This window comes from Eptesicus fuscus, chromosome 9 (genome assembly GCF_027574615.1).
Source record: "Eptesicus fuscus isolate TK198812 chromosome 9, DD_ASM_mEF_20220401, whole genome shotgun sequence".
NCBI lineage: Eukaryota > Metazoa > Chordata > Mammalia > Chiroptera > Vespertilionidae > Eptesicus > Eptesicus fuscus.
The window spans coordinates 28,097,703-28,121,911 of NC_072481.1; the positions used below are offsets into that span (position 1 = coordinate 28,097,703).

At 51.1% G+C, this 24,209-nt stretch overlaps 1 protein-coding gene across 1 annotated transcript; it reads right to left on the bottom strand.

Annotated features, from left to right (window-relative positions):
* Window positions 1-1,038: 1,038 nt before the first annotated feature.
* Window positions 1,039-21,218, bottom strand: IPO13 (importin 13). The gene is made up of 20 exons (XM_008151238.3): window positions 20,481-21,218; window positions 18,003-18,739; window positions 12,384-12,524; window positions 12,143-12,284; window positions 11,870-12,036; window positions 11,540-11,660; window positions 11,306-11,453; window positions 10,739-10,920; window positions 10,630-10,656; window positions 10,325-10,459; window positions 10,007-10,150; window positions 8,577-8,657; window positions 7,643-7,780; window positions 7,354-7,450; window positions 4,422-4,474; window positions 2,129-2,195; window positions 1,983-2,041; window positions 1,760-1,849; window positions 1,299-1,480; window positions 1,039-1,205 (listed from the first exon to the last, which is right to left on the bottom strand). The coding sequence occupies exons 1-20, from the start codon at window positions 20,562-20,564 to the stop codon at window positions 1,109-1,111; spliced, it is 2,892 nt and encodes a 963-aa protein (XP_008149460.1). The 5' UTR covers window positions 20,565-21,218; the 3' UTR covers window positions 1,039-1,108.
* Between the last annotated feature and the right edge of the window lie 2,991 nt (window positions 21,219-24,209).

Here is a 24,209-nt window from a genome sequence, read left to right on the forward strand (position 1 = left end):
ATCTGGGGTCTGCAATGCCTCCTCCCACACATACTCAGTTCCACTTTCTATACCTCTCACCAACCATGTACAAGTTTGGGTGCCTCCACAACCCCACACCAGAAACCCATCCTGAAACTCAAAGCCACTCTCCAATTCTTCCCTCCCAACTGGACCCAGCCTAAGTCCTAAGTCCTCTACCTCAGAAGCCTCCCATTTATATCAGAAATAAACCTTCCTGCCCAGCCAGCATGGCTGAGTGGTTGAGCATCAATCTATGAACTAGGAGGTCACACTCAGGGCACATGCCTGGGTTGCAGGCTCAATCCCCAGTGGGGGGCATGCAGGAGGCAGCTGATCAATGATTCTCTCTGATCACTTATGTTTCTGTATCTCTCTCCCTCTCCCTTCCTTTCTGAAATCAATAAAAAAAATTTTTTTAAAGAAATAGCCCAGTTAGTATTGCTCAGTGATTGAGCATTGACCCATGAAGCAAGAGATTACAACTCAATTCCTGGTCAGGGCACATGCCTGGGTTGAGGGCTTGATCCCCAGGAGACATGCAGGAAGCAGCTGATCAATGATCGATGATGTTTCTCTCTTATTGATGCTTCTATCTTTCCCTCTCCTTTCCTCTCTCTAAAAATCAGTAAAAACATTTAAAAATAAAATAAAACTTCCTCCATGCAGCCTTCATGGTCCCATTCTCCTAGCTTAGCATGGTAAGTATGGACTAGATCAGCCTTTGTTTAGACAGAACAAGGCAGAACTAGGGACTCAGTACTCAACATTGTTGATTAAATAAATGTCTGCATTAATGAACATGGAACTAATTTAAAGGGGAGCGGGTACTGATACTACTGCAATCCCCATCCCACCCCAAGAGCAATGGCAACATTCTGAGTGGCTCCGGCAGTATCTCTTCCACCCTAGGAGCTAGACGTTGGCTCTACACTCCCTATCAAGGCCCGGATCCAGGAATCCTCCCATCCTTATCCCAGGCCTTCTGGGCCATCCAGTTAGGTGGTGGTGGCAGTAGAAAGGAAGCAGAGACAATAGTGCAGTGAGGGTCCAGGTTTACTCTTTGGGGATAGGGAGGAGTGAGGAGTGGGTGGGACGGGAATGCCCCTCAGTAGTCGGCTGTGTAATCTGTGCCATGTAGTCCCCTGCACAACAGTGTGAACTCCTTCACCATCTCCTTTACCCGCCTCTTGTTCACTCGCTCGCTGAAGGAGAGAAGGGAGACCAGGTTAGCACCATCCACCACTACTTCATCTTCTCTTCCAGACCTGAGCCCAGGCCCCACCAGCTCTGCTCACCGAAGGATCTGCTGGCTGAAGGTGTCCTTCTGTTCAGGGCTGAGGCGGGCAGAGGGAAAGCCAGGTGGCTGCAGTGCTTCCTTGATCCACATGCTCAGGAGGCTGAAGCAGTGTTTGTTCAGAGCAAATAGGATGTCGGCAAAACAGTCCATGAGGCTGCGGGAGGCCTGGCCCCCAATGGCCTGAGGAAGACAGGTTCTCAGTACACCAGGGCCTTGTCCCTTCTGCAGCAAGGGTGTTGAGCCATGCCCCACCCCCCTCAGACAGTTCCCCTGCCAAACTGCATATGACAAGTGAGTGCTGCTTTTTGAGAGCCAACTCAGAACTTTCAGACATTTAAATGAGGAAAAAACAGAATCAGAGAGTTTAGGGAACCAAAGGCTCAAGATTCTCAAAAGGGCAGCTGCCACAGAAGGAAGGGCCACCGTACCCACATCAAGCGCCCCCCGGCTCCATCTCACCTCCAGCACTGCTATGAGCAGCATACGGCCATCCTCCTGCACTACCTTTCCCACGGGTTCTACTTCCCCACATCGAGGCAGTAGCTCTGTCTGCAGAGGATAAAGAGGCCTGTCAGCCCAGCTCCTACCCCCTCATCCTGGAGATAAGACCCATATACCACACCCCTACACTCTGGAGTCCCAGGGGTGGTGGTGGTGGGGTCAGGGGCAGCATGGGACTCACAAAGAAGCCACAGGAGGCCTTGACAGTAGGTGCCTCAGGGAACTTGAGGGCCAGCACAGCTGTGGGAGAGGCAGAAGCAGATCAGATAGAGCCTAAGGATCCTCCCAAGGGGGCCCCAGGCCCACTTGTCCAACTGCCCCACTTACCACACTGGAACACAGCTTTGACATCCAACCGTTCACACAGGAACAAATCTGGCTTCCGCTTCAGAGCCTGCAGGAGGTGGAGCTGGTAAGCCCAGCCCCAGCCAGCTGCAAAGACCATCCCCCCCACTCACCTGCCACCCCAGGGCCCAACTTCACGCACCACAGGTAGAGGCTGTCAAAACCAACTACCCAGCCATGTCTGGGGACACAGACCATCCCAGAGTTCCAGAGGCCAGGAGAGAAGCAGCCAAGGAATGCTGTGTACATGTATGTGTACATGAATGCACAGTGTATGAGAGAGATTAGGGGTCATAAGGCAGATAGCTTGGGTCCCAAGTTACTCCCTGAGCAAACACCTTCCCCTCCCACCCAACATCAGGGACAGATTCCTGCAGGCTCAAGTACCAGCAGTGATCTCTCTTGATTCATAGAGCCAGTTTAGGCCCCCTCTACTTATTAACAGAGCAGCAGGAAGAAGAGATGGCAACTGGACATGGAACACAGTCCAACAGCCTCCTCCCATGTCCTGTCACTTTAGATCAGAAAGAGGGAAAATAGGGTAGGTGCCTTGGAGCCATGGCCCTACCTTTCACCCAAGATACCCAGTGTGCAGGGCCTTCACAGCCATACCCAGCCCAGGAGCTGTGTTCATGTGGGGGAATGGATGGAGTACAGGGGGCAGAGAGCCCACCCCAAGTGGTACCAGGACATGACTGGCACATCCTCAGGTCACAGGAGATGCTCTGCACAGCTCCAGCAGTCATCAAATGCTGCTGTTCCCCAGCAGCCTCCCAAGGCATAACACACAGACCCCTAACTCTCCAGCCCCTCACATACCCTCCAGTCTGCCATGTTCACTCACACGCACCCTCATGGAGACACCCTACTTACCCTCAAACACACTTCCCTTACACACACTGTCCCTCTCTCTCTCTCTCTCTCTCTCTCTCTCTCCCCCACATTTGCAATGCACCCTTACTACATATTCACACACTCAAACCGCCACATCCCCAAATCAGCTCCACACCCACACCCTCAATCTACCAATCTGCCAGCACCTGTACTCTCTCAACACATTCATCCACAAATACATACTCAAATACCCTCACCCACAAAGATACACCCTCACAGATACCCACACATCTATCCATCCAGGCCCAGAACACTCCCTATTCCCCACGCCTTTTACCCTGCCCCCCCCCCCAAACAAACTATAAGTTATAAGAGAGTAAGAATTGTGCCCGCTTTTGCGCACCATTATATCCCCAGAACCTAGCAGAGTATCAAGCATGTATTACACAATAAATATTTGTGGAATGATTAATACCCCCCCACATTATTTACCTTTACCCACAGGACTCCCCCCAAACCTACAGGAGCCCCCTAACACACAGAACTCCCATATACTAACCTCACATTCCCACAGCCCAACACATATCTTTTCCAAAACACACATACCCTAATATAGACCTACCAATACCACAATATATATACCTATCCTCCATAACACACATTCCCACAGCCCAACATGCACATGCCTCCAACACATATCAACATTCAAAATCCATCAATGCCTAACACACATCAACATAAAATACACACCAACACGCACATCCACATAGCAACTACAAATCCAACATAATACACATACTACTTACAGCAGTTACATGATTTCTGTTCTTACCAAACCAAACTCAAAACATACAGAGTAAGTTCTGACACACTTAAACACACATACAACCTAACACAGTCTCACAGTGGAGCCAGCACCCCGCCTCCCAGCAGCAGCACAACCCGTCCAGCAGCCCGGCTCTGGGCTCCGGGCTCCACGGAAGCACATTCATCTCAGCCCCTCCCTTCGGAGCCTACCTCTCAAGAGCAGGCTGGAGGCACTGAGGCAGGCAGTTCCCGGCAGGAGCACGGGGACAATGAACCCCAGGCCCTTGAACTTCAGTTCTACCCCTGAACTTCTTGGGCACCCCAGCCGCCCAGGAGCTGCTGGGCACAGTTACCACCCCCTCCCTTCCCGACCCCCACCAGGCCAGCCCACTGCCTCCCTTTGGGATCAGCCTCTCCCTGGTCTTTGTAGAAGACTGAGCTAGCTGAGGCAAAGGGGCACTAAAGGAGGATGTTGGGTTGTCAACTTCCACGGAAACAGATGAAGAAACTCTATTCAACTGAACAGAAAAAAAATTTGTCAACAGAAAGCTAAAAATAGGCTTAAATTGAATTTCAACATAAGAGAAAGAGAAAGAGAGAGAACAGAACGTGAATGAATAAAACTAAAACACACCTGTGCCAGGAGTTGCATAAATGAATCAACAATATCAGGATGATTCCTGGGCCCTAAAATATAATAAAGATGGAACTTAAGAAAAAATTATACAAACAGCAACTCAACCTCATATAGTTATGTGGGACTGAGAGCCTGCAGGGAGACAGCGTGGGGGCACATGAGCAGCAGGAAGCAAGATAAAGAAACAAAACATACAAAAACCATGAACTGGGAGAAGCCCAACAGAAAGAGACGGCAAAGTGAAGGACGGGCCTGCCCCAGTTCCCTCCCAAGGGGCCTTCCACCTACTCCCCGCTCCTCCTAGGTCAGTCCCCCAAGTTGTCCCGTGGTGCTCGAGCCATGCTGGACTCCACATAGCTGAAGAAACACCCCTAAATTTCTTGCTTCGGCCTCAGCAGTTTGGCGTGGCCCTAAGCTGCTCCCCATCACTAGCCATCGAACAGGAGGGCAGAGCTGGTTGGTGCTTGGTACCTCCTTTGGAGGCCTGGCTGAAGGCCCTGAAATGGCCAGGGAACAGAACCTGAGCAGGTGCCCCCTCACTTCGATGGCCTTAGTGCTCTTGGTCTGGCCAAGGAAGGGAACCTACTGGGTCCACTTAAACCAGAGGACTCCTTCTTGGGGAGGGCAGTGCCCAATATGCAGTGGGGATGGCCAGGCAACCCATTGGCAGGGCCTAGGGAAGGAAACTGCCTCTTGAGGCCAAAAATGAAAGTCCCACCCAGCAAAGCCCCTCCACATGGACAAGGACTCAGCAGAGAGCCAGGCTCCGGGCTGAGGACCAGCTCCCACCACCAGCCCACATGAAGAAAGAGGGAAACCAGTTAATGTGTTGCCTCGTGGTGCAGTGCAGGGCAGAGCCCGAGGAAGGGAGGGCAAAACTGGGACAGCATACAGGTGAGGGGACCATCCTGTCCAGCAAGACAACCCACAAGCCCAACAAGTAGGATGCTGGACACTATTCTGCCTCCAGTTCTGATATCTGTGGCAAGGACAAGGCCTGCGCCTGGAGCTCCTGCCTGGGCCACTCCACTCTCAATTGCAGACACTGCAGGATCACCTGCCTGAGACACCACTAAGGAGCTGTGTGATCTTGCGCAAGCCACAAACATCTGATTTCCCCACTTTAAAGCAGATGATAATCTTTTCCTTGTTTCCTTCTCCAGGCCACTGATAAAGCCCGCCCCCTTCACATCTGAACCCTGAGTTACTCAAGTCCTGGAAGGTGAGGCCTGATGTGCACCATGCATGGGTCACATTGCAGACAATAGGTGTGATATTCAACAGTCGCCCTGCTGGCGGTGGGCCAGACAGTGAAGGAGAAAGATTCTGAGGGCAGGGAGCCCTCAGCCTCCTTTTTTAAACAGTATCTGGTACCTGCTCCATGCTGGCCTCATTCTGGACAGTGGGGATACAGAGAGAAGAGACCTAGCCTTGTCCTTCAGGGGCTTAGTCTAGGGAGAGGGAGAGGGACAGATGTGAAGGCTGATTATTGAGTGTAATTGGCGCTGTATCAACAGTGTATACATGATGCAGTTTCAGCAGGAAGTTAGATTCAGAGAAGCTTCTGAGGAATGATGCATGGGTAAGGTGTGAAGGAACGAAAGCTCATCCAGTAAAGGGCCCGAAAGGGAGCAAGGCACAGGGATCAAATGGGACATGATAAGGGAAGAGTCAGTGTGGCTGGACGGCTGGAGTCATGGGGACACTGGCAGGAGAGGATGTCGAGAGGTATGCAGGCACTACACCATGTGGGTAGGAATGGGATGAGGGCAATGGGGAGCAATGAAAGGGTTTTAAGCCAGGGAGGGAAATGCTCAGGTTTGTGTTTTATAAAGAACATTACAGCTGCAGGGTGCAGAATGGATTGGAGAGAAGGGCAGATGCCAGGAAAACCAGTCAGAAAATTGTTGAGGTAATCCGGAGACCCTATACCGAGACTTTGGACATGGAGGGTGGGGAGCAGGGGACAGACTGTGGGATAATCAGGAGGCAGGACCACCAAGACTTGTCTCCAACTAGACAGGAGGAGTGAAAGGAGTAGAGTTGAGGATACCCATATCTGGCTTTTTGGCTCAGCTTTCTCCCCACTTTGGACCTACCCAGAGCCCACCGGAGCAGAGGCCAGTGTCCTGTAACCAGACACCGAGGACACAAGCAGAGAGCACTCTGGCTCCAGCTGAGACCCTTGGTGAGCCTCAATCCTGCAATCACGAGTCTAGGCAAGATTCATGAGGCTGGTGGAGAGCAGTGAGTTTCATTTCCAAGTTAGAAGCCTGGTTAGACAGCAGGGAAATCCTGGAGCTCCCTTTTGCCAATTCTCTCAGGCTAAGGGCCAGTGAATGGGGACAGGGGGTGGGGCCACAGCCATAGGCTTTTGGCCTGGAAGGGAATAAAATTCGTGTGAAAAAACCCCTAGCCAAGGACCCAAAAGATGCTACTTAATGCCCATAACAATCCTATCAAGTATAAGAAATCTCCATTTCACAGATATGGAAACAAAGGCTCTACAAAGGTAAGTGACTTGCCCAAGGTCACACAACTAGTTGGTGGTGATGAGCTTAGAATCTAGGTGTGCCTGATTTAAAAGCCCATGCTCTTTCTACTTTTCATTATATCCCAAAGAAAAGGAGCCAGCCTGGTACCCAAGCCCCTCAGAGCTTCTGGCCCCATCTTTCCCATCATCCAGACTGGCCCTTAGCCCAGCAGGCCAGTAGAAGACATCATTCACTCTCTTATCCACTTCAATCTAAGGTGTCAACTATTTGTAAGGTTGACAATTATGCTGTGCTCGATCCCCTAAGTTTCCCATCAAGTCCCATGTGCAACTCAGGGGACAGAGGAGAACATAGTGGGCAGCTTTGGCTCCCCAGTCAGGGAAGCAGAGGCAGTGGCAGTGGCGGCAGCAGCAGAGACCCTGGTCAGGACCTACCTTGCTGGAAGAGAGTGAGTGTGACGGAAGTGACGAGCAGGAAGAGGGCCTCGATTGGGGGAAAGTGGGCAGGCTCGTGGGCAAAGATGTGGACCAGCTACAACAAAGCAGAGAATGCTGGTCAGCTGAGGCCCTGCATCACCAGGATAGGCCAGCATCCCTGGAATGCAGGTGAGGACCTCTGGCAGGGCAACCATCAACCCACTCCACCCACCTACCCCATCCTGGTCAGATAGATCTCTAATTAGGATGAAATCCAGAAGACTGTTGTCCCAATCAGAAGGCCCACCTGTCGAGTGAGGTCAAGAGCAGAGGCCTGGGGGATGGTGCTGTACATCCGACCCAGCATCTCACACAGCTGTGGCACCATGGGGGCAAAGTCATCCAATAGCGTCTTAACAGACTTCTCGAAAATAGCGCACACCGCCTTGGGAGGAAGCAAAGGGGCCCATGAAAGAGAAAAAAAATATATTGTATTATAATCATCAAATTTGCTAAAACACTAGATCTTAATTATTCTAACCACTAAAAAGAAATGCTGATTATGTGACGTGATAGAGGAGCTAATTATGGCTATAATGGCAATTTTATCATGTTATAATATAGAGATGTATCAAATTAACATGTTGTAGACCTTAAATTTACACATTGTTATATGCCAAATACATTTCAATTGAAAAAGAAAAAAGAAAAAGAAAAGGGGCCCTGGTCAGCAAGTCACAATAGGCTGGAACAGAATGGAGGCCTGGCACAGAGGAGGCCTACGAAGGGGCCCTTACCTATAAGCCTTGCCTGGCTCTGCGAACCAAGGAAGGTAAAGAAGTCTCACCCTGACCCTGAAAGGCAGGAGGCAAAAAGGCCCTTTTCAGAGGGGCACAGATGGAACTTTGTAACTCTTCCTACTTACATCTCCACTATTTCCTCTCAGGGAGCAGCAACAGCAACAAAATCCTGAATTAAAAAGGGACCAAAGGCAGGTCTCTGATGCGAAAGTAGATCCCTGACTGTCACTCAACCACATCATAGTCCTTTGGTTGAGCATTTCTTGTGATACTGGGAAGTTCTGAATGCTTTCCCAAAAGATTCCTTATATCTATGGAAAAGGATTTGCCTCCTTTATTTCCTCAAGACCATCGCAAGCTTAAGTGGGGCAGCAATACCTTCCTCCTGCTCCACCTCTGAGAAAAGTCACCATGGGGCAGAGAGCAAGGGTTGGGACTCACCTCCACCACCTGGGCATCATTCAGCCATTTGCTCAGCACCTTCTGGATAAGCTGGAAGACCTGCTGCAGCACCACTACCACCTGGAGACACAGGAAGAAGATGCCCCCACAAGCACTGTCACCCACTGGAGAAGGACCCGGTAGTAGGAAGTAGGCCAGGAGTTCAAATTCAAACCTATCACCCCAGACTGTGTACTGAAGACTCAATGCATGGGACCCTGGCAGAAGGAGTGTTTGCTCAATGCCCTATGAATGAAAGAGGAACTTTGAGTTCTAGGGATCCTCTTAGAAGAAGCCTCAAATTGCAAAGCAGGGATATTATGAGTGCTTCATAAGATTACTAAATTGTGAAGGGTATCGGGTGGGTGAAGGTGAGGAAGGTATACAGGGGATAAATGGTGGTGGGACAAAAAAAAAAGAGGAAAGGGGGAAAAAAGATGACTAAAACTTTGCAACGTCCTCTCTATTTCTGCTCAGTAAAACTCTTAGTGCCAAAGCCTACAGGCTGGCCCCAGATAGGCTTAGAGTAGACAGCCCAAGGGATGCATAACACGGGCAGCTTATGCAGGAGCAGAGAGCAGAATGAGGTCGTGGGAGGTGAGGGAAGGCAGGATGACAACTACCATAGAAGGGGCTCTGTGGCAGAGATTTAGTCTGGAGCCAAAGGGTAACTGAAACTAGGGTAGGGAGTTGAGCAGAGGGGCCAGGACACTGTGGCTTCCTACTCTTCAGGAGAAACACTAAAGGGGGTGCTGGGAACAATGACCAAAGCAGTCCCTCACATTTGTACAAAACTTCACAGTATGCAAAGTACTTTCACTCAAGACCACATCTGCTACCCAACAGTTCTATGAGATGAGCAAGCCAATATTCTGATGTTCACAGTTTTGAGTGGGAAGCTGAGACTTCCCCAGATCAAATAGCTTATAAATGGTCACCCAACACCCTGTCCCTGCCCGAGCTTACCACAGCACTTATCACACTGCTTTGTGACAATCTGTTTACATGTATTTCCTCTAGATTGGGAGCAACTCGAAGGTAAAAACCATTACATGCAGAGCATGTACCGTAAGCATCCTTGGTGCCCACAAGGAACAATGAATGCTGAAGTAGAAAGGCCCCGGAATTAGGGGTTAAAGAAGGGCCCATAATTACATCACGTAGGGGTTAAAAGATAATGTCAGTGTCCCTTATGGTATGGGGAACCACAATGACATCATCCTAGTTGGGCTGGGGACAAAGACACCACCCACAGGGTGAGATAATGACATCACTCCCCAGAGAGTGGGGGGCAATGATCAGATCATTCACAGGATCAAATGCATCATGCCACAGGGAACAATGACAATATTACCCATAGAACTGGAGGTGACAATGACATTCCCACAGGGTTGGGAGGTGGGGGCAATGGCAATGACAACATCACCCACGGGGTTGGGTCCCTGTGGTACTGGCAGCTTCCGGAGCTCAGAGCCTTCATGATCATCCTCATGATGACTGACATCCAGCGTGGTGAAGAGGTTGGAGAGAAGCCCCAAGATGTGGACAATGGCCAGCTTGTTGGAGGGATTAGGCTATGGGGAGAAGACAAACAAGTTCTGGATCTTCCAGTCCCAGTTTGGCTCCCTGGCCCCTGCCCTGACCGCCAGCTCCAACCCTATCCCTCAGCAGCACAGTCCACACAAAGGGAAGCCCCAGAATCCCACCCCTGCTCCTCCCTGGCCACACACACACCAGCTCTCACTCACTATCTCCTCTGCCAGCTTCTCCAGCTGCTGGATATAGGGCGAGATGAGCGAGTGCAGGTTCTTAAGGATCTCCTCCACCTGCAGGGCTGACAGCAGGAAGCCCAATGCCTGCATCAGCCACATGCACTGACTTGTCTGTGGGAGAGAACATGGAGGGTCAGTCCTGGACATCCTGGTTGTGGGTGGGAAGAATGAACCAACTGGGAAGCTTCCAAGAACAGAGAGTCAAGAACAAGGCAGAAGATAGGATATCTGTGGGTTCCTACAGTATCCCCAGGGAGCCCCCTAGAAACTTCTGAGCTCACCTTGTGGATCTGTTTCATTAGCACATCCTAGGGATAAAAAGAAGAAATATGGTATCAGAGCAGTGCAGAGTGTGCCTGAGGCCCCGCTCCACCCAGGGCCCCTGCATACCTGGGAGACTGCCACGATGTTGGCAGCATAGGGTGGCAGGTCATACTTGCATTCTCGGCAGATTTTTTTGAGGGTGGACACAGAAGAGACAGAGAGCTCAGGATTGCCTAGGGCGTGCAGTACAAGGGGAAGAACGCTGTTGATCATGACGGGGTGGTCAGCTAGCCATTCAGACAGAGCTCCTGGAGGAAGAAGGGAGAGAGAGAGGAGAGGATAGTTGAGGCAGACCATGTCCCTGTGAGGCAGGCAGAGCTTCCGGGCAGGGTCAAGTTGCAGCCCCAGTACAGAGCACTGTTCATTCAGAGGACTGAACGGGCAAATATGCATGCACATGATCAAACATGATCCTTAAAGCGGAGAAGCAGGACTAGCCTCACTGAATTGCAGCTCAGTACACTCACTAGGAAGGACCCTTAGATGTGCCAGGACAGTTAGTTGGCTGAGACACGGACTGTGTGTGTGGGCATGTGTGTCTCTCATTTTGGATGGGACCCAGCAGGCTGGCTGTAGCTGGGGATGGGTGCCTATGGCTCTAGAATGTGCTCATGGGTGTGTACCAGGTCTCACCAATGGTGAACATGACGGTATCCGCCAGCTGCACGTTGCTGATGCTGATCCGTGGGATGAGGCCAATGAGCCCAGGCACCACATCAGAATAGTTGACATCAATGGTCTCTGCGATGGATTGGAAGCCATAGAGCAGGGCTTCTGTGTGCTGGGGAAAGAGGGTGCCACTGGCTTGGCTGAAGAGCAGGGTGTGACAGATCTAGGAGGGCTGAGGGAATCAGGCTTGAGGGGTACCTGCCAGGAGTAGGGCTCCTCTGAGCTGGTGAGCAAACGGCCCAGCTTGTCATAGAGGTTGCTGAGCAGCTCGGCCCCCAGCATTTCATAAACATACATGAGCGTGTCTGAGATGTCCACCCTGAGAAGCAGATGAAGACCTTGTACACAGCCTGGATCTGGCCCCCAAGCCCAGGAACCCACCCTGGTAACCTCACAACCATGTAAAAGTACATAGAAAATAGAGAAAGGAGCTCCAGGATTCAGGAAGCCTGTCCTTGGGCCCCTCCCCTCATTGCCTTCATTATTTCAGGACTCCATTTAGAGCTAGGATTGACCTGCTACCATCACCTGTAAATTCGGAACTGCTCCTTCTCATCTGAGGACCAGAATCCATATTCCTCATCAGAAGGGAACTGGGCCTTGTGCAGAAGCACATCCACCAGCTGGAAGTAGACTGGCCTGTACACTTGCTGGTACACAGCCTGCTTCTCTGCCTCAAAGGACAGAATGTCATCCTGAGAGCCAGGGAAGAGTATTAGCCACCTCACCAGCAGCCACAGAAGCCCATTAGCCACCTTCTCCCATCATGGCCCCCTCCTACTGGAGGTCACATAGACACACCTGCAGTGTGTACCAGAAGGTGAGTGTCAGGGAGCTGGTGGTCTCATTGACAGGATAGTGGCCAGGGATACCCGTGCAGAACATGATCATGTTGACAAGGGCCAGGAAGCTCTGCCAGTGCTCCACTTGGTCAAGCAAGGCCCTGGGGGGAAGGAGATATAGGAGGTCACTCAAGAAGGCTCCATAACCTCCCCTCCTTACAGTGCCCTGCTATCCCACCCCCAGCTGCTCCACTCCTCACCGAGAGTGGTTCTCGCCAAGGGCCACAGCAATGCGACAGATGCCATGGGACGTCTCCATGTCCCCATTCTGCACGGCCTGTCGCAGTTGCTCCTGCAGTCCCAGCACCAGTGGGATGAGTTTCAGGAGTGTGTTCACATACCTGGAGGCATGAGGGGAGGAGACCCATCAGAGCTGTCTGCCCATCCCTCACCAGATCTGAAAGAAAGGTACATTTGCCCAGTTTTCCGTAAAAGTCCCCCTCCTCACATCAAATCCAAAGCAAAAGAGAGATCAGGGCCAACATGGCAGCTGCCCATGGTGGGAAGAAGCTTAGGTCAGAGACCTCCTGGAAAACTCTGGAAAGGAAGTATAAGGTCAGTATTATGGTTTGAATTGTATCTTCCTATTAGAATTAATGCTGGAATGCATTAAGACTTTGGGGGAGACTGGATGAGATGAATGTATTTTGCATGTGGGTTGGACATAAATTTGGAGGGGCTGGAGGGCAGACTGTTACAGGTTGAATTGTGTCTCCCCCCGACAACCCCCATCCCCCGCAAAATATGTTGAAGTCTTACCCTCTAGTACCTCAGAATGTAATCTTATTTGGAAATAGGGTCATTGTGGATAAGGTCACAGAGTAGGGGGCTCCTAATACGACTGGTGTCCTTATAAAAGACATCCATGTGAAGACTGAGACCTACAGGGAGAATGACGTGTGATAGCAAAGGCAGAGACTGGAGTTATACAGCTCATGCCAAGGAACACCAAAGGTTGCCAGCAAACCACCAGAAGCTAGGAGGAGGCAAGGAAGGAGTCTCCTGTAGGTTTCAAAGGGAGCTGATACCTTGATTTCAGACCTCTGGCCTCTACAAGTGTGAGACAGTACATTTCTGTTGTTTACCCAGTGTGTGGTACTTTAGGACAGTAGGTCTAGGGAACGAATACAGATACTGTTCGGGGAGACTGAACAGGAAGGGAGATAGGAGAGTTAACAGGAAACATGTTAAAGACTTTAAAAGGTAGCAACAGCTCCTAAGAGCATCAATCCCCACCTTCCACTTCACCCTCTACCAAACCCTAACTCCTATGTAACCTGGTAGCAGTAAGAAGGGAAAGCAGATGATGAACTCAGAGAGAGCTAAGGCAAAATGAACAGGACTTGATGATTAACTGGATATGAAGATGGGAAAGAGTCAGGGAAAACCCTCAGGTTACTGACTAAACAACCAGGTAGATAGTAGGACTCTATAATCCTGGAGGGGTGGGTGGAGAGGGACAGTACCAAATTTAATGGGAGGCTGAGGGCGGTAAGTTCAGTGTGAGGCATGTTGAATCAGAGGTACCTGATGAGATATGCAGGTAGAAGTGTCCAGAGAGTTGGATATAAAAACATGAAACTCAGGGACAGATTCAGAGAGAGAGAAGCATTGATCAGACTGTCAAACCTCAGAGGGAAGGTAGGGGAGGGTGGGGGTAAGGGGGAGAGATCAACCAAAGGACTTGTATGCATGCATATAAGCCTAACCAATGGACACGGACACCAGGGGGGTGAGGGCATGAGTGGGGGGAAGGGTGGGGAGGTTAATGGAGGGATGAGGACACATATGTAATACCTTAAGCAATAAAGAAATTTAAAAAAATAAATTTAGAAAGAGAAAAAAATAAAGGATATGGATATGAATGTAATAAAATAAAAAAGATTTAGTATTTGAAAAAAACACACACATGAAACTCAACAGAGAGGTCAGAGAAAGAGACATAGATGTTGGAGTCATCAGAGAAGAGCTGGTAAGTGGAGTTACAGGAGTAGATGAGAGCTGCTCAGGAAGAAAGTGTTGAATGAGAGAAGACGGTCCAGGTCAGAGCCCAGAAGCACAATGACCCCTAAAGGAGCGGCAGAGGAAGCACAGTACACAAAAGCAGCTGAGAGAAGGCCAGCTCCCTCCCACTGGTCCCCTCCCCAGTAGCCTGCTCTGTGGAGACCAGATTAAACAGAGGAAGTGACACTCTCATTGGGGAATCAGATGCTTGGGACTCCTCTGCTGTCAATCATGCCGTCACCAGACCAATCTATGGAGAGGATGGGGGCGGGGACTGAGTGCCCAGGAGTTCAACATGGACTTGCCCCAAGCAGATTGTTAGGTAAATAACCTAATAACCTTAGGGGTAAAATGTGGACAGAGGCAACCAGTCCAATATGTTGGCCTTCTCCACACCCCCGTTTGGGTGAGATAAGACGTCCATACCAGGATATCTCAGACCAGAGACAGCCTCAGAGGGCGCTGCCTAGAGACAGCTGGGATAGCTTCAGTCTCATGACCCTGACACAGGCTGTACCACTAGACAATGGGCACCTTCAGGCCAGATCTGGCACAAAGAGCAGGGGCAGAGCCAAGGCCAAGATCCCTGAGTTCCCAGCTGTTGAGATGGGGGCAGGAGGTAGTGCCCTGCCCCCATAGCACTCCCACTGCATTCCAAAGCTGCCTCACACCTGCCAAATTCATGTATATAATAGGTCCCCAATGAATTTTCTTAACTTCTCTTATCTGAGCTTTATAATAAGATAAATCAAGGACAATATAGCCCAGAAGGACTCAGAGTATTACTCAAGGTCATATAGCAAGTTAGAGATAGGTTCCAGGCTGAGAAAGGCCCTTATACTGCAGTAGGTCTGCATCTCTTTCAGGGTCCAACCTGAATTTCCCCAAAGGATCTATACTGATCTCAGACCATATCTCCAGTCCTAACTGATGGGGCTTCCATGAGCCTAATTCACCTCTCCTCCTTCAGTCACCAAGGAAAAGCTTTTCCAGAATTAAAAACATATTTCGGGGCGGGGGGATAGGGGGAGAGCATTTCAAAGGAGAGTCAGGTAAGCAGCAGCAGTTGTGGAGGAAAGGGAAAAAGGTGGCAAGTGCAAGCTTAGTCAAGGGGAGGGCTGATGTCATGAAACCTGGGTAAGGCAGTGGCTGGATGACCCAGAAGTCAAAACCACTGAAGGCGACTTTCTCAAGCCAAAGCTAGGAAACTAGACTACAACACAGCAAGGTCCAAACTCGAACTCCGAGCTGGGTGCAGCCCACCCACTGGGGAAACTCTTGCATAGATTTCTTACCCCTGGGCACCTGTGCCTGAGACTTGTGAGTAGGCAGGAAAACAGACTCAAAGCCCCTAAAGTTTGGGGAGGGAGATAAGAGAGGATGTCTTTAGTGCCATGGCTAAGACTGGGTTCAAGTGGGCTGATTGCAGCTGGTTAGCTTGAACTGCTGGGGCAGGGCTGCTGGGACTCCTTAGCTGCCACTCACACTGAGCTCAGCCCAGACCTGCAATTACAGATCCAGGAGCAGAGCTGAAAAGGGGAAGAGTTGCTAAGCAACAAAGGGAACTGCAGCCAATAGGCACTTAGGAGGCTGTGTGCTTCCTCACTGGCTTCTTGCTTGCTCATTGGTTCATAGAAGAAGAGGCATCAATTACCTGCCAAAGCCCTAGAGACTGGCTGGGCGGGTAAACCTGGGTGTATCCAAGGACATCCCACATCACCCATGCCCTGGCCCTGGCCAATTCCCCTTACCCAACTGTCTGCGCCCAGCCAGCACTTGAGCTCTGGCTGCCAAGGAAGGCCTTGACCTGAGACTTGCTAACCACCTTAAGTTGAAAAAACGTGGGAAACCAGGGGAAAGGCATCATAGTAACCGCTAATGCAACAATGATACTAAATACTAACCAACGCCGTTTCTGGAGTACACAGGAACCTTTCACAGACCTTCTCTTATTTAATCCTCACAACAAAATATTCTCTACAGACTACCGGGGACAGGCCCCGTGTACATTATTCTAGTGAAATCATTAAAAACCCGTGAGGTCAGTATGATCACATACATTTTACTAATGAAGAAACTGAGGTTTACCCAAGGTCTCAGATCTAGTAGATGGACCAGCTGGGATTCCAGCTCAGATGTGATGAAATGCCAAGGCTAGTGCCATTAACCACTCCCCTATGCTGTCTCTTTCAGTGTTGTTTTCCCCTCCAATTCTGCCAAGGGTTCCCAAAGTCCCATCTCTGAAATGTTAATGTCAGGCTTCCAGTTTCCCCAGGCCAACTCACCTTATTCCAAAAATCCCATCATGCTATTTTTCTCTGCTTAAAATCCTTTCATATCTTTACATCATCCTCAGGAGGAAAACTGAAATCTTAAACTGACAAGATCCTACACGATCTGGGCCCAGATCTCCTATAACTGGCCCTTAACCCCTGTGTCTAATCATACCCTTCATCTGTCTGAAATGTCCTCGCCATATCCATCACCTCCATCTGACTAACTCTTACACAGCCTTCAAAGAATAGCTCAGTTGCCACCTTTTCTGGGCAGCCTTTCACAACCCACACAGACTTGGCTCTTACAGTCCCTCTGCTCTCTCCATTAGAGTATTCATCACGTTGACTATACTTGCCCATTCATGTATCTACTAGGTTATGAGCTCCTGACTTGCAAAAATCAACTCACTTATCTTTACGCTCCTAGTCATCACTACAGGGCCCAACACACAAACAGGTGCTCAGCAAACGTTTGCTGAACACCTTGCTACTCTCATTTTCTCCTGAGTCCTTGAATGTGCATGGTGCTGTCCAACACAGGTCTTTGCACCTGCTGTTGTTTCTGAAGTTTGCAACATTCCCTACTCCCCCAACCTCTTCCACCCCTTGTCACTTCGGCAACTCCTACTTTTCATCCGTTCAAAAGATACTGAATGCTACCAAGTGCTGCAGGCACAATATGACAAAATAAAATGATAGAGTGCCTTCCTCACAGAGCTGAGAGACTAATGGGGAGACATACATTAATTTATAATGAAACCGTGTTATGGACTAAGAAGGAAAAACACTGCAGCTCTGAGATAAAAAAAACAGAAGACACCAAACTTAGTCTTAAAAATCATGAAGGACGTGAAGTTTAAGCTGAGACAGAAGTGATATGTCAAGTACATGTGATGGTTCAGAGCCTGGAAGGAACATGGGACATTCAAGGAATTGAAAAGACTGAGAGTGAAGAAAGCAAGGAGATCGGCCATGAGGTGAGGCTAGAGATGTCATATTGTGCAGTATCTCTGTGAATCAAATTAAGGATCCTGAACTTTACCCTATGAGCAGTGAGAAGCCACTGAAGCGTTCTGAGCAGAAAGGAAATATTACATACTCATTTTCAAAAGATCATTCTGGCTGCTGGGTGGACAATGAAGGAAGGGTACAAGAGCAAAAACCAGGGGACTGGTGGGAAAGCTCTACAATAATCTGGGGAGAGGTAATGACAGCTTGAACTAGAGTGGTGGCAGTGGAAATGGAAAAAATAGATTTGCAATACGGTCAGGGGCAGAACAGCCAGAACTTGGCTGAGAGAAAGAGAAGAGTCAAACTATTTTAACTGAATAATTCATTGGATGGTTAGCTGTCTAATGTCTGTCTCCCTCTTTGAACCATGGGACAGGGACCCTGTCTTGATTAGTTCCTTGCTGCATCTCCAGCATAGGACCATGCATGCAGTAGGCACTCAATTAGTGTTTACTGAACAGATGGATGGATGGATGCATGGATGGCCAAGCAGACTGCCCCACTCTGGGAAGGTGGGGACCAGCTCACCTCTGGGCATCAGGCTGTGAGATGGCATTGACAATGGCCTCCACACTGCTGTCGAAGAGCTCCGAGTCCTGCAGAGCAGCGAAGGCAGCCTGAATGAGAGCCTCACAGTCCTGCAACGGCACCTCCAGCTGCACCCAGCTGGAAAAGCACTTGAGTACCTTCTGACGCACACAGCTGGGTGAGCTGGGCTGCTGTAGCAGCTGCTCCAGCAATGGGAAGACAGCCCCACACTCCACTGCCAGGCTGGCCCGCACCAGGCCTTTGCGATACTGGGGCAGGCGACTGGTCTGAAATTCCTCAGGCAGCACTGTCAGCAGCTCCAGCAGAGCCAGGCAGCGACCCTGGCCATCCACCAGTGAGTCCTCAGCCTGGAAGAGTCGTACCATATCTGCCACAGCACATGGCCAAGCGTCGGGCATCATGCTGAGAGCTAACGAGGCCAGCGCCACACACAGCCGAGTCAGCACAATCTTGGAACCACTGGCAAAGCGAGTGATCTGAGTGAAGAGCTGCGCCTTTAGACTTTCATACTGGTCAGTGGGGATGTCACTCCAGTAGCGAGAGATCTTGATGTGCAGGGCACTGGCCCCAAAGTACTGGATCTCAGGCACCTTGTCAGGCTGTAGTAACTGCCAGCTGAAGTGCCAGGCCTGTGGGGAGACCTGGGCCTGCATCAGCCACTTCTGAGCCAGGTTCTTGTTCTCAATGTTGGGGTCGTAGTAGAGCTGGTGCAGCGCCTGCAGGACAGCATAGGATTGAGCAGGTGCTGGCCACTCTGGATCCTGCCAGAGCCCAGAAAAGAGGGTGTGATTTGGTCCCGCAATACTGCTCTCTCTTTCTGACTGAGGGAGCTGAGCAGAAAGGGAGAGCTCAGGGCTCTGCAGTTTCCTGGGCCCAGGGTCCAGCCGATACTTTGAGAACCTGAACTTCCTTCATGCTCTCCTATATCCTCTTCTCCTTATAGCAAAACATTATGGATTCAAAGAGTGAACCTCCACAGGACAGCACACACACACACACACAGAGGAGGCTGAGCTCATCAAAGGGGAGGCATGCGAGGTAAAGGGCAAGGCCCAGGTGGAAGGAATGGCTCCACAGGGATGAAGCTAAGCCTGAGAAGAACATGAAACAGCCTGAGGGGCCCTGACCCTCCCAGGCACAGCTGTTCCAATCAACTCCAAAAGCTCCATTTAGCTCCCCCAGGATCTTCCCTAGGTCACTCCAGATGCTGGCACCAAAGCCAGTGTGAAATCTGAGAAGGACTAAGACTTTGCCAGGCAGCCCTTGTGCAGAAACATCCTGGAGAGGGGGATGAGAAAACCCCCATAGAGCACATGGAGGATCCAAAGGACTGGTCCCGAGAAGTCTTAGCCTGCTGCCCTGGCAAATGCCTAGCCTGGAATTCTCAACTAGCTGAATCCCCAGGGTCCCAATTCCATTGGGACTTCACACAGCAAGAAAACAAGAGGTTTATCTCCCTGGCAGCACACGGAACAGTGCAGCACCATGCCAACACTGCCCAGCCCCATGGGGTGGAAGAGTGAGACCAGGACTCTGACCGCCTAAGCAGTCTCCATCCAAGTAGGCTCAGCTCTATCTGTCCCTCTGACAGCCCGTTACAGCCACGGTTGCTGTTTGGCTGCTCAAGGATGCAGAGAACAGAAGCAGAAGGGATGCACCCTCACCAGTTGGTATGGCAAACAGGGGTCAAGAATAACAAATGAGTTATCTGCAACTATTCCTCATTTCCCATCGAGGTAGCCCTACCTCCCCATTAATCCTGGGGGGTGTGGAGGATGTGATTCTGCATTCCAGGCCTCTGTGGGCGAGAAGCAGTTTTCAAAAAAGATGGACCGGGCAGTGGGGCAGTCTGGGAGGGCGATGGCAGGAAGCTTTATGGGCCGGTGAGTAGAAAAGAACCCCGAGGCTGCCAGCAGAACCAGGCCCCTGGGACCCAGCACAAAACAAAGGGGGCCAGCCGTCCTCCTGCCTGCCTTCGTCCAATAAAGGAAGGGCCCTTCTCCAAGAAAGTCTGAAAACATAACCCAGGTTGTTTTAGTCTCAGATTATTTTCTGAGCCCCTGGCCCAGCAAAAAGGGTCCAGGATGGCTCAGCATCGGTATGGTTCCTGGGGACTGAGCTGTAGGTCTCCTGGGTTCTCACAGCACTGCTCCTGCAGCTCCCACGGAGCTGGACAACAGCCAATCTGGCCGGAGGGCTAAGCCATCAACACCCTGGAGGGGCCATCCCAAGACCCCCGAGGATCTATCCACAGAGGACCCATGTCTGAGGAAAGCCAAACAGAGCCCCTTACGACACGGTAACACTGCTGTCCTGCGGGCCCAGAGACAGCAAATGCCAGGTGTCCTGGGGGCACCATCCCAGCGGGCACCCAGCCCAGGTCTGGGCCCTGGCAGTAGTGTCAGTGCCCAGAACTTCTGCTCTGTCACTGGAGTGCCCACCCCAGGGCCCTCATACCTTCTCCACGTTCTCCACAGTGAAGTCCAAGGCAGGTGCTGCTCCAGCCCCTGCAGCCCCCGTCTGCTCCTCCCGCCGGTCCATCTTTGCTCCTCCCCAGCAGGGAGGTGGACCCTGACCTGTCTCCGGCCCCAGCCCCTTGGCTGCTGGCCCCCTTGCTAGACCCCGGCTTGAGTGCCCAGGGAGTGGTGTGGTGACAGGGGACCCAGGGTGGGCATGGCTGCCGAGGCCTCCCCACCTCGGTTGGGGGTGGAGGGCTTGCCAGAAACCAAAAGGGGTGGTCTTAGGAGGAGAGCCACTGAGGGGGGATCCGAGGAGGAGCCCTCAGTGAGGAGTTCTCAGGCGGGGGTCCCAGTGGTAGGTCACGGCTCTGTTTCCAGAATCTGTGAGAAGGAAGTCATGGGGAGGGAGGCCCGTGGGGAAAACCGAGCCCCAGCCCGTGAGAGGTCACTGGGTCGATGGCCTGTACCCACAACACCCTCGTCGGAGTGCGCTCCTGGGTCCTATGAGGAGGTCACTGGGGTGGGAGGTCACGAGGGAAAGAGCCCTTGGCGGGTTACGGAAGGCGTTCCAACGAAGCGCGGGGGTGCAGCATCGACACTCTGGGGCGAAGAGTCCGTAATGTTGAGGGGCTGTGGCAGATCCCCTCCGCTGGGCCTGGCCCTCACTCTGCTCACGGCCCGGCTCCGGCCCCGCTACCGCCGCTGCCTCCGCCCCAGTGACTGACAGGCTAGCCGGCTCGGCCGGGACGGGGCGGGGACCTCAGCGAGGCGCGGGCTGCCCCGAGCGCCTGTTCCCGGCACCGCCGACTCAGGCGCCGACCCTCCCCCGCGCCTACCCCGACCCGGCCGGCCCGGCACAGCCCGGCACGGCCCAGCGGAACTGCGCGGAAACTCATTCCGGGTCTTTGGGCCTGTCCTCGTGCCAGCCCTCGAACCCCGGATCAGGCGACGGAGCGGCGCGTCGCTCGAGGCCCCCGCCGAGCCAAGGTCCCGTCGCTACGCACCCTGGGAAATGTAGTCTCCATTGCTCCTAGCGGGAGGACGGCGCCTCGCGGCGGAGGCCGGGAGCACGTGGGCTGGGGCCCCGCGGGGCCCCGGGAGCCCCAGGCTTACTAGGGCCGGCAGGCACTCCCAGTCAAACTGGAGGGGAAGCTGCGGAGCAGCTCCTTAGGAGTGTGTGACTCAAGGGGCTGGAGGTGGGAGCCCAGGTCGGAGGAAAAGGTGTGTGTGTTGGGGGCGAGGCGAGGAGCGGTGTGGAGGATCGGTCACTCTGGTGCTCCGCTTCGGGTGCACCCTGAGGCCCAGGAACCGGACCGTGTGGGAAGGAGGCGTCAGTACTATGAGAAGAAAGGAGGCTCGGTGCGCCTCAGGAATAAAAAAGGACGGCTCTCGGAACCACCCAGTGAGCAACCAGGAAACCACATACCATGGACAGTGCTCGGAGCATTTCATAAGGTTCTTGGAAGCAACTTCTATTTATGTGTAATTAGAATAAGACTAGCTCACACCTAAGTGCTACGAACAGTACTTTGCATACCTTACGCATCAGTTCTCAACAACTACAAGGCGGGGGATTTTATGCATCACTTTCAGATGAGGAAACAGGTTGGGGAAAGTTGAGCTTATCTTGCCCCTGGACACTCAGGGTATCAGAGATCACCAATAGATATGCTCAGGGACAGACCCCAGCAGTCCCTTCTCTTTACCACTTGCCGTTTTTCCTTGGAAAAAAAAAATTTTAAATTGATTTGAGAGAGAGAGAGAGGAGGAGGAGGAGGAGAGAGGGAAAGAGAAGAAACATCATCGATGTGAGAGTGAAACATGGATAGGCGGCCTCCTGCACGCCCCCTATCGGGGATAGAGCCAGCAACCCTGGCATGTGCCCTGGCCGGGAATCAAACCAGCAACCTCTTGGTGCACTTCACGACACCCAACCAACTGAGCCACACCAGGCAGGGCATCACTTATCCTTTCATTAACTCTTGCCAGCTACCCAGGAGGAGGGGAGTGGGGCGGACTTCTATACCTGTGTTCAGTGGAGGAAAAGAGCATTGGCAATAGCCACGGAGGCCTGGGAAGGCAGAAGAAGGCTTCCCTGAGGAGGAGAAACTTGAATGGGGGAGGAGGTGCTCAATTAGCTGGTAAGCAAAGACCAGGTGGAATCCACTCAACAAATCTTTATCAAGAAAACGTTTAAAGTACCGCTAGTAATTTGTGTTCAGTTTAAGGGGATATAGGTGGGGTGAGGAAGAGGGAGGGATGAGTAACAGGTGAGGTTGGAAAGACAAGTTGGGAGCAGTAGATGCTTGAATGAGTTTAGACTTTATCCTAAATGAAATATGAAACCATCATGCGATTTCAACTGGGCGTTGATGACTGGATTTGCATGTTAGGAAAGTCTACCTGTAGTATGTAGGATAAATCGAAGGAGGAAAGAGTATAAGTAGGGGAGATTTGGAAGGAGAAAACAGGAAGGCCAAAATAAAGTAACTGATTCCAGGTCTGTGCCTAGAACTGTGAAATGCCATGGCTCTGATGAGGACTGGATATTTCACTGTGCAAGGAGGGGGTCGAGAAAGAGGGTTAAAAGACTTGGGCCTATGTTCAAAACCCGTCTTTGCCTCTTTCTAGCTATAAGACCTTGACTTCTTCTGAAACTCACTTTAAAAGATTGAGAACAAGCCTGGCTGAGTAGCTTAATAGAGTGTCATCCCAATACACCAAGGTTATGAGGTCAATCCTTGGTCAGGAATCAACTAATGAAAGCATAAATAAGTGGAACAACAAATCTCTCTCTCTCTCTCTCTCTCTCTCTCTCTCTCTCTCTCTCTCTCTCCTCTTCTCTCTCTCTCTCTTCTCTCTTTCTCTCAAATAAAAATAAAAATGAGAACAGTAATTCATCCAGTGAAGGGAAAGCTGAGATGATATATGAATAGGGCTGGACCCAACTTGGTGAACGTTAGTTTTCTTCCTGCTTCCAATCCAGGGCTCTCCTCACCCCTGGGAGCTCCCCTGGAGAGAAAAATGCCAATCTCATCAACAATGGCTCCTGAACATGTTTCACAAACACCACCTAGGAATTGAAAATAGGCCTGGGGATGTTGGGAATACTTTTAGGTGCCAGACCAAAAGGGACATCTAAGATGGGGATAGCAATCCAGGATAACTTAGAGCCAAGTGGAGAATGATGCGGGTTCTTCTGAGGGACAAGAGTAGGATATACAGGAGATAGAACCTGTGACAAATCTGGGATGGGCCCTCAGATTCAGGAGAGAGCATTCTAAAGCTGTATCTACGACAAATTAACTTCTCAGTTTGAAGTTTTTCAGCCTTCCAAAATAGTGTGAATTTGGTCTGCGAAACCAAATAACGAGTGCTTATACTGGTAGTTAAGCACTCTCAGGGAAGGTTTTCCCACTTCCACTTAGCACCAAGGTGAAATAAAGGCAATTTTCTCTGTAGTCCCTTGGTTTGAGGGAGAGAGGTTGGGTAGAGGAGTGGCCAATTTATTTCTAGTTCATCCTTAAGTGTGGGTGTAGCCTTTGGGGTCCTGGCCTTATGGAGAAGTTTTGGGTAGACTCCATAAGCTCAGGAGCCCTCACAAGCCAATGCTCAGGTTCGCCAGGTAAGAAACATGCCCTCACTGTATTGTCATATTGCATATTAACTAGCACATCAATAACGTACAGGGAAGGTAGATTAAATATTTTTATCTAAGGGAAAAAAA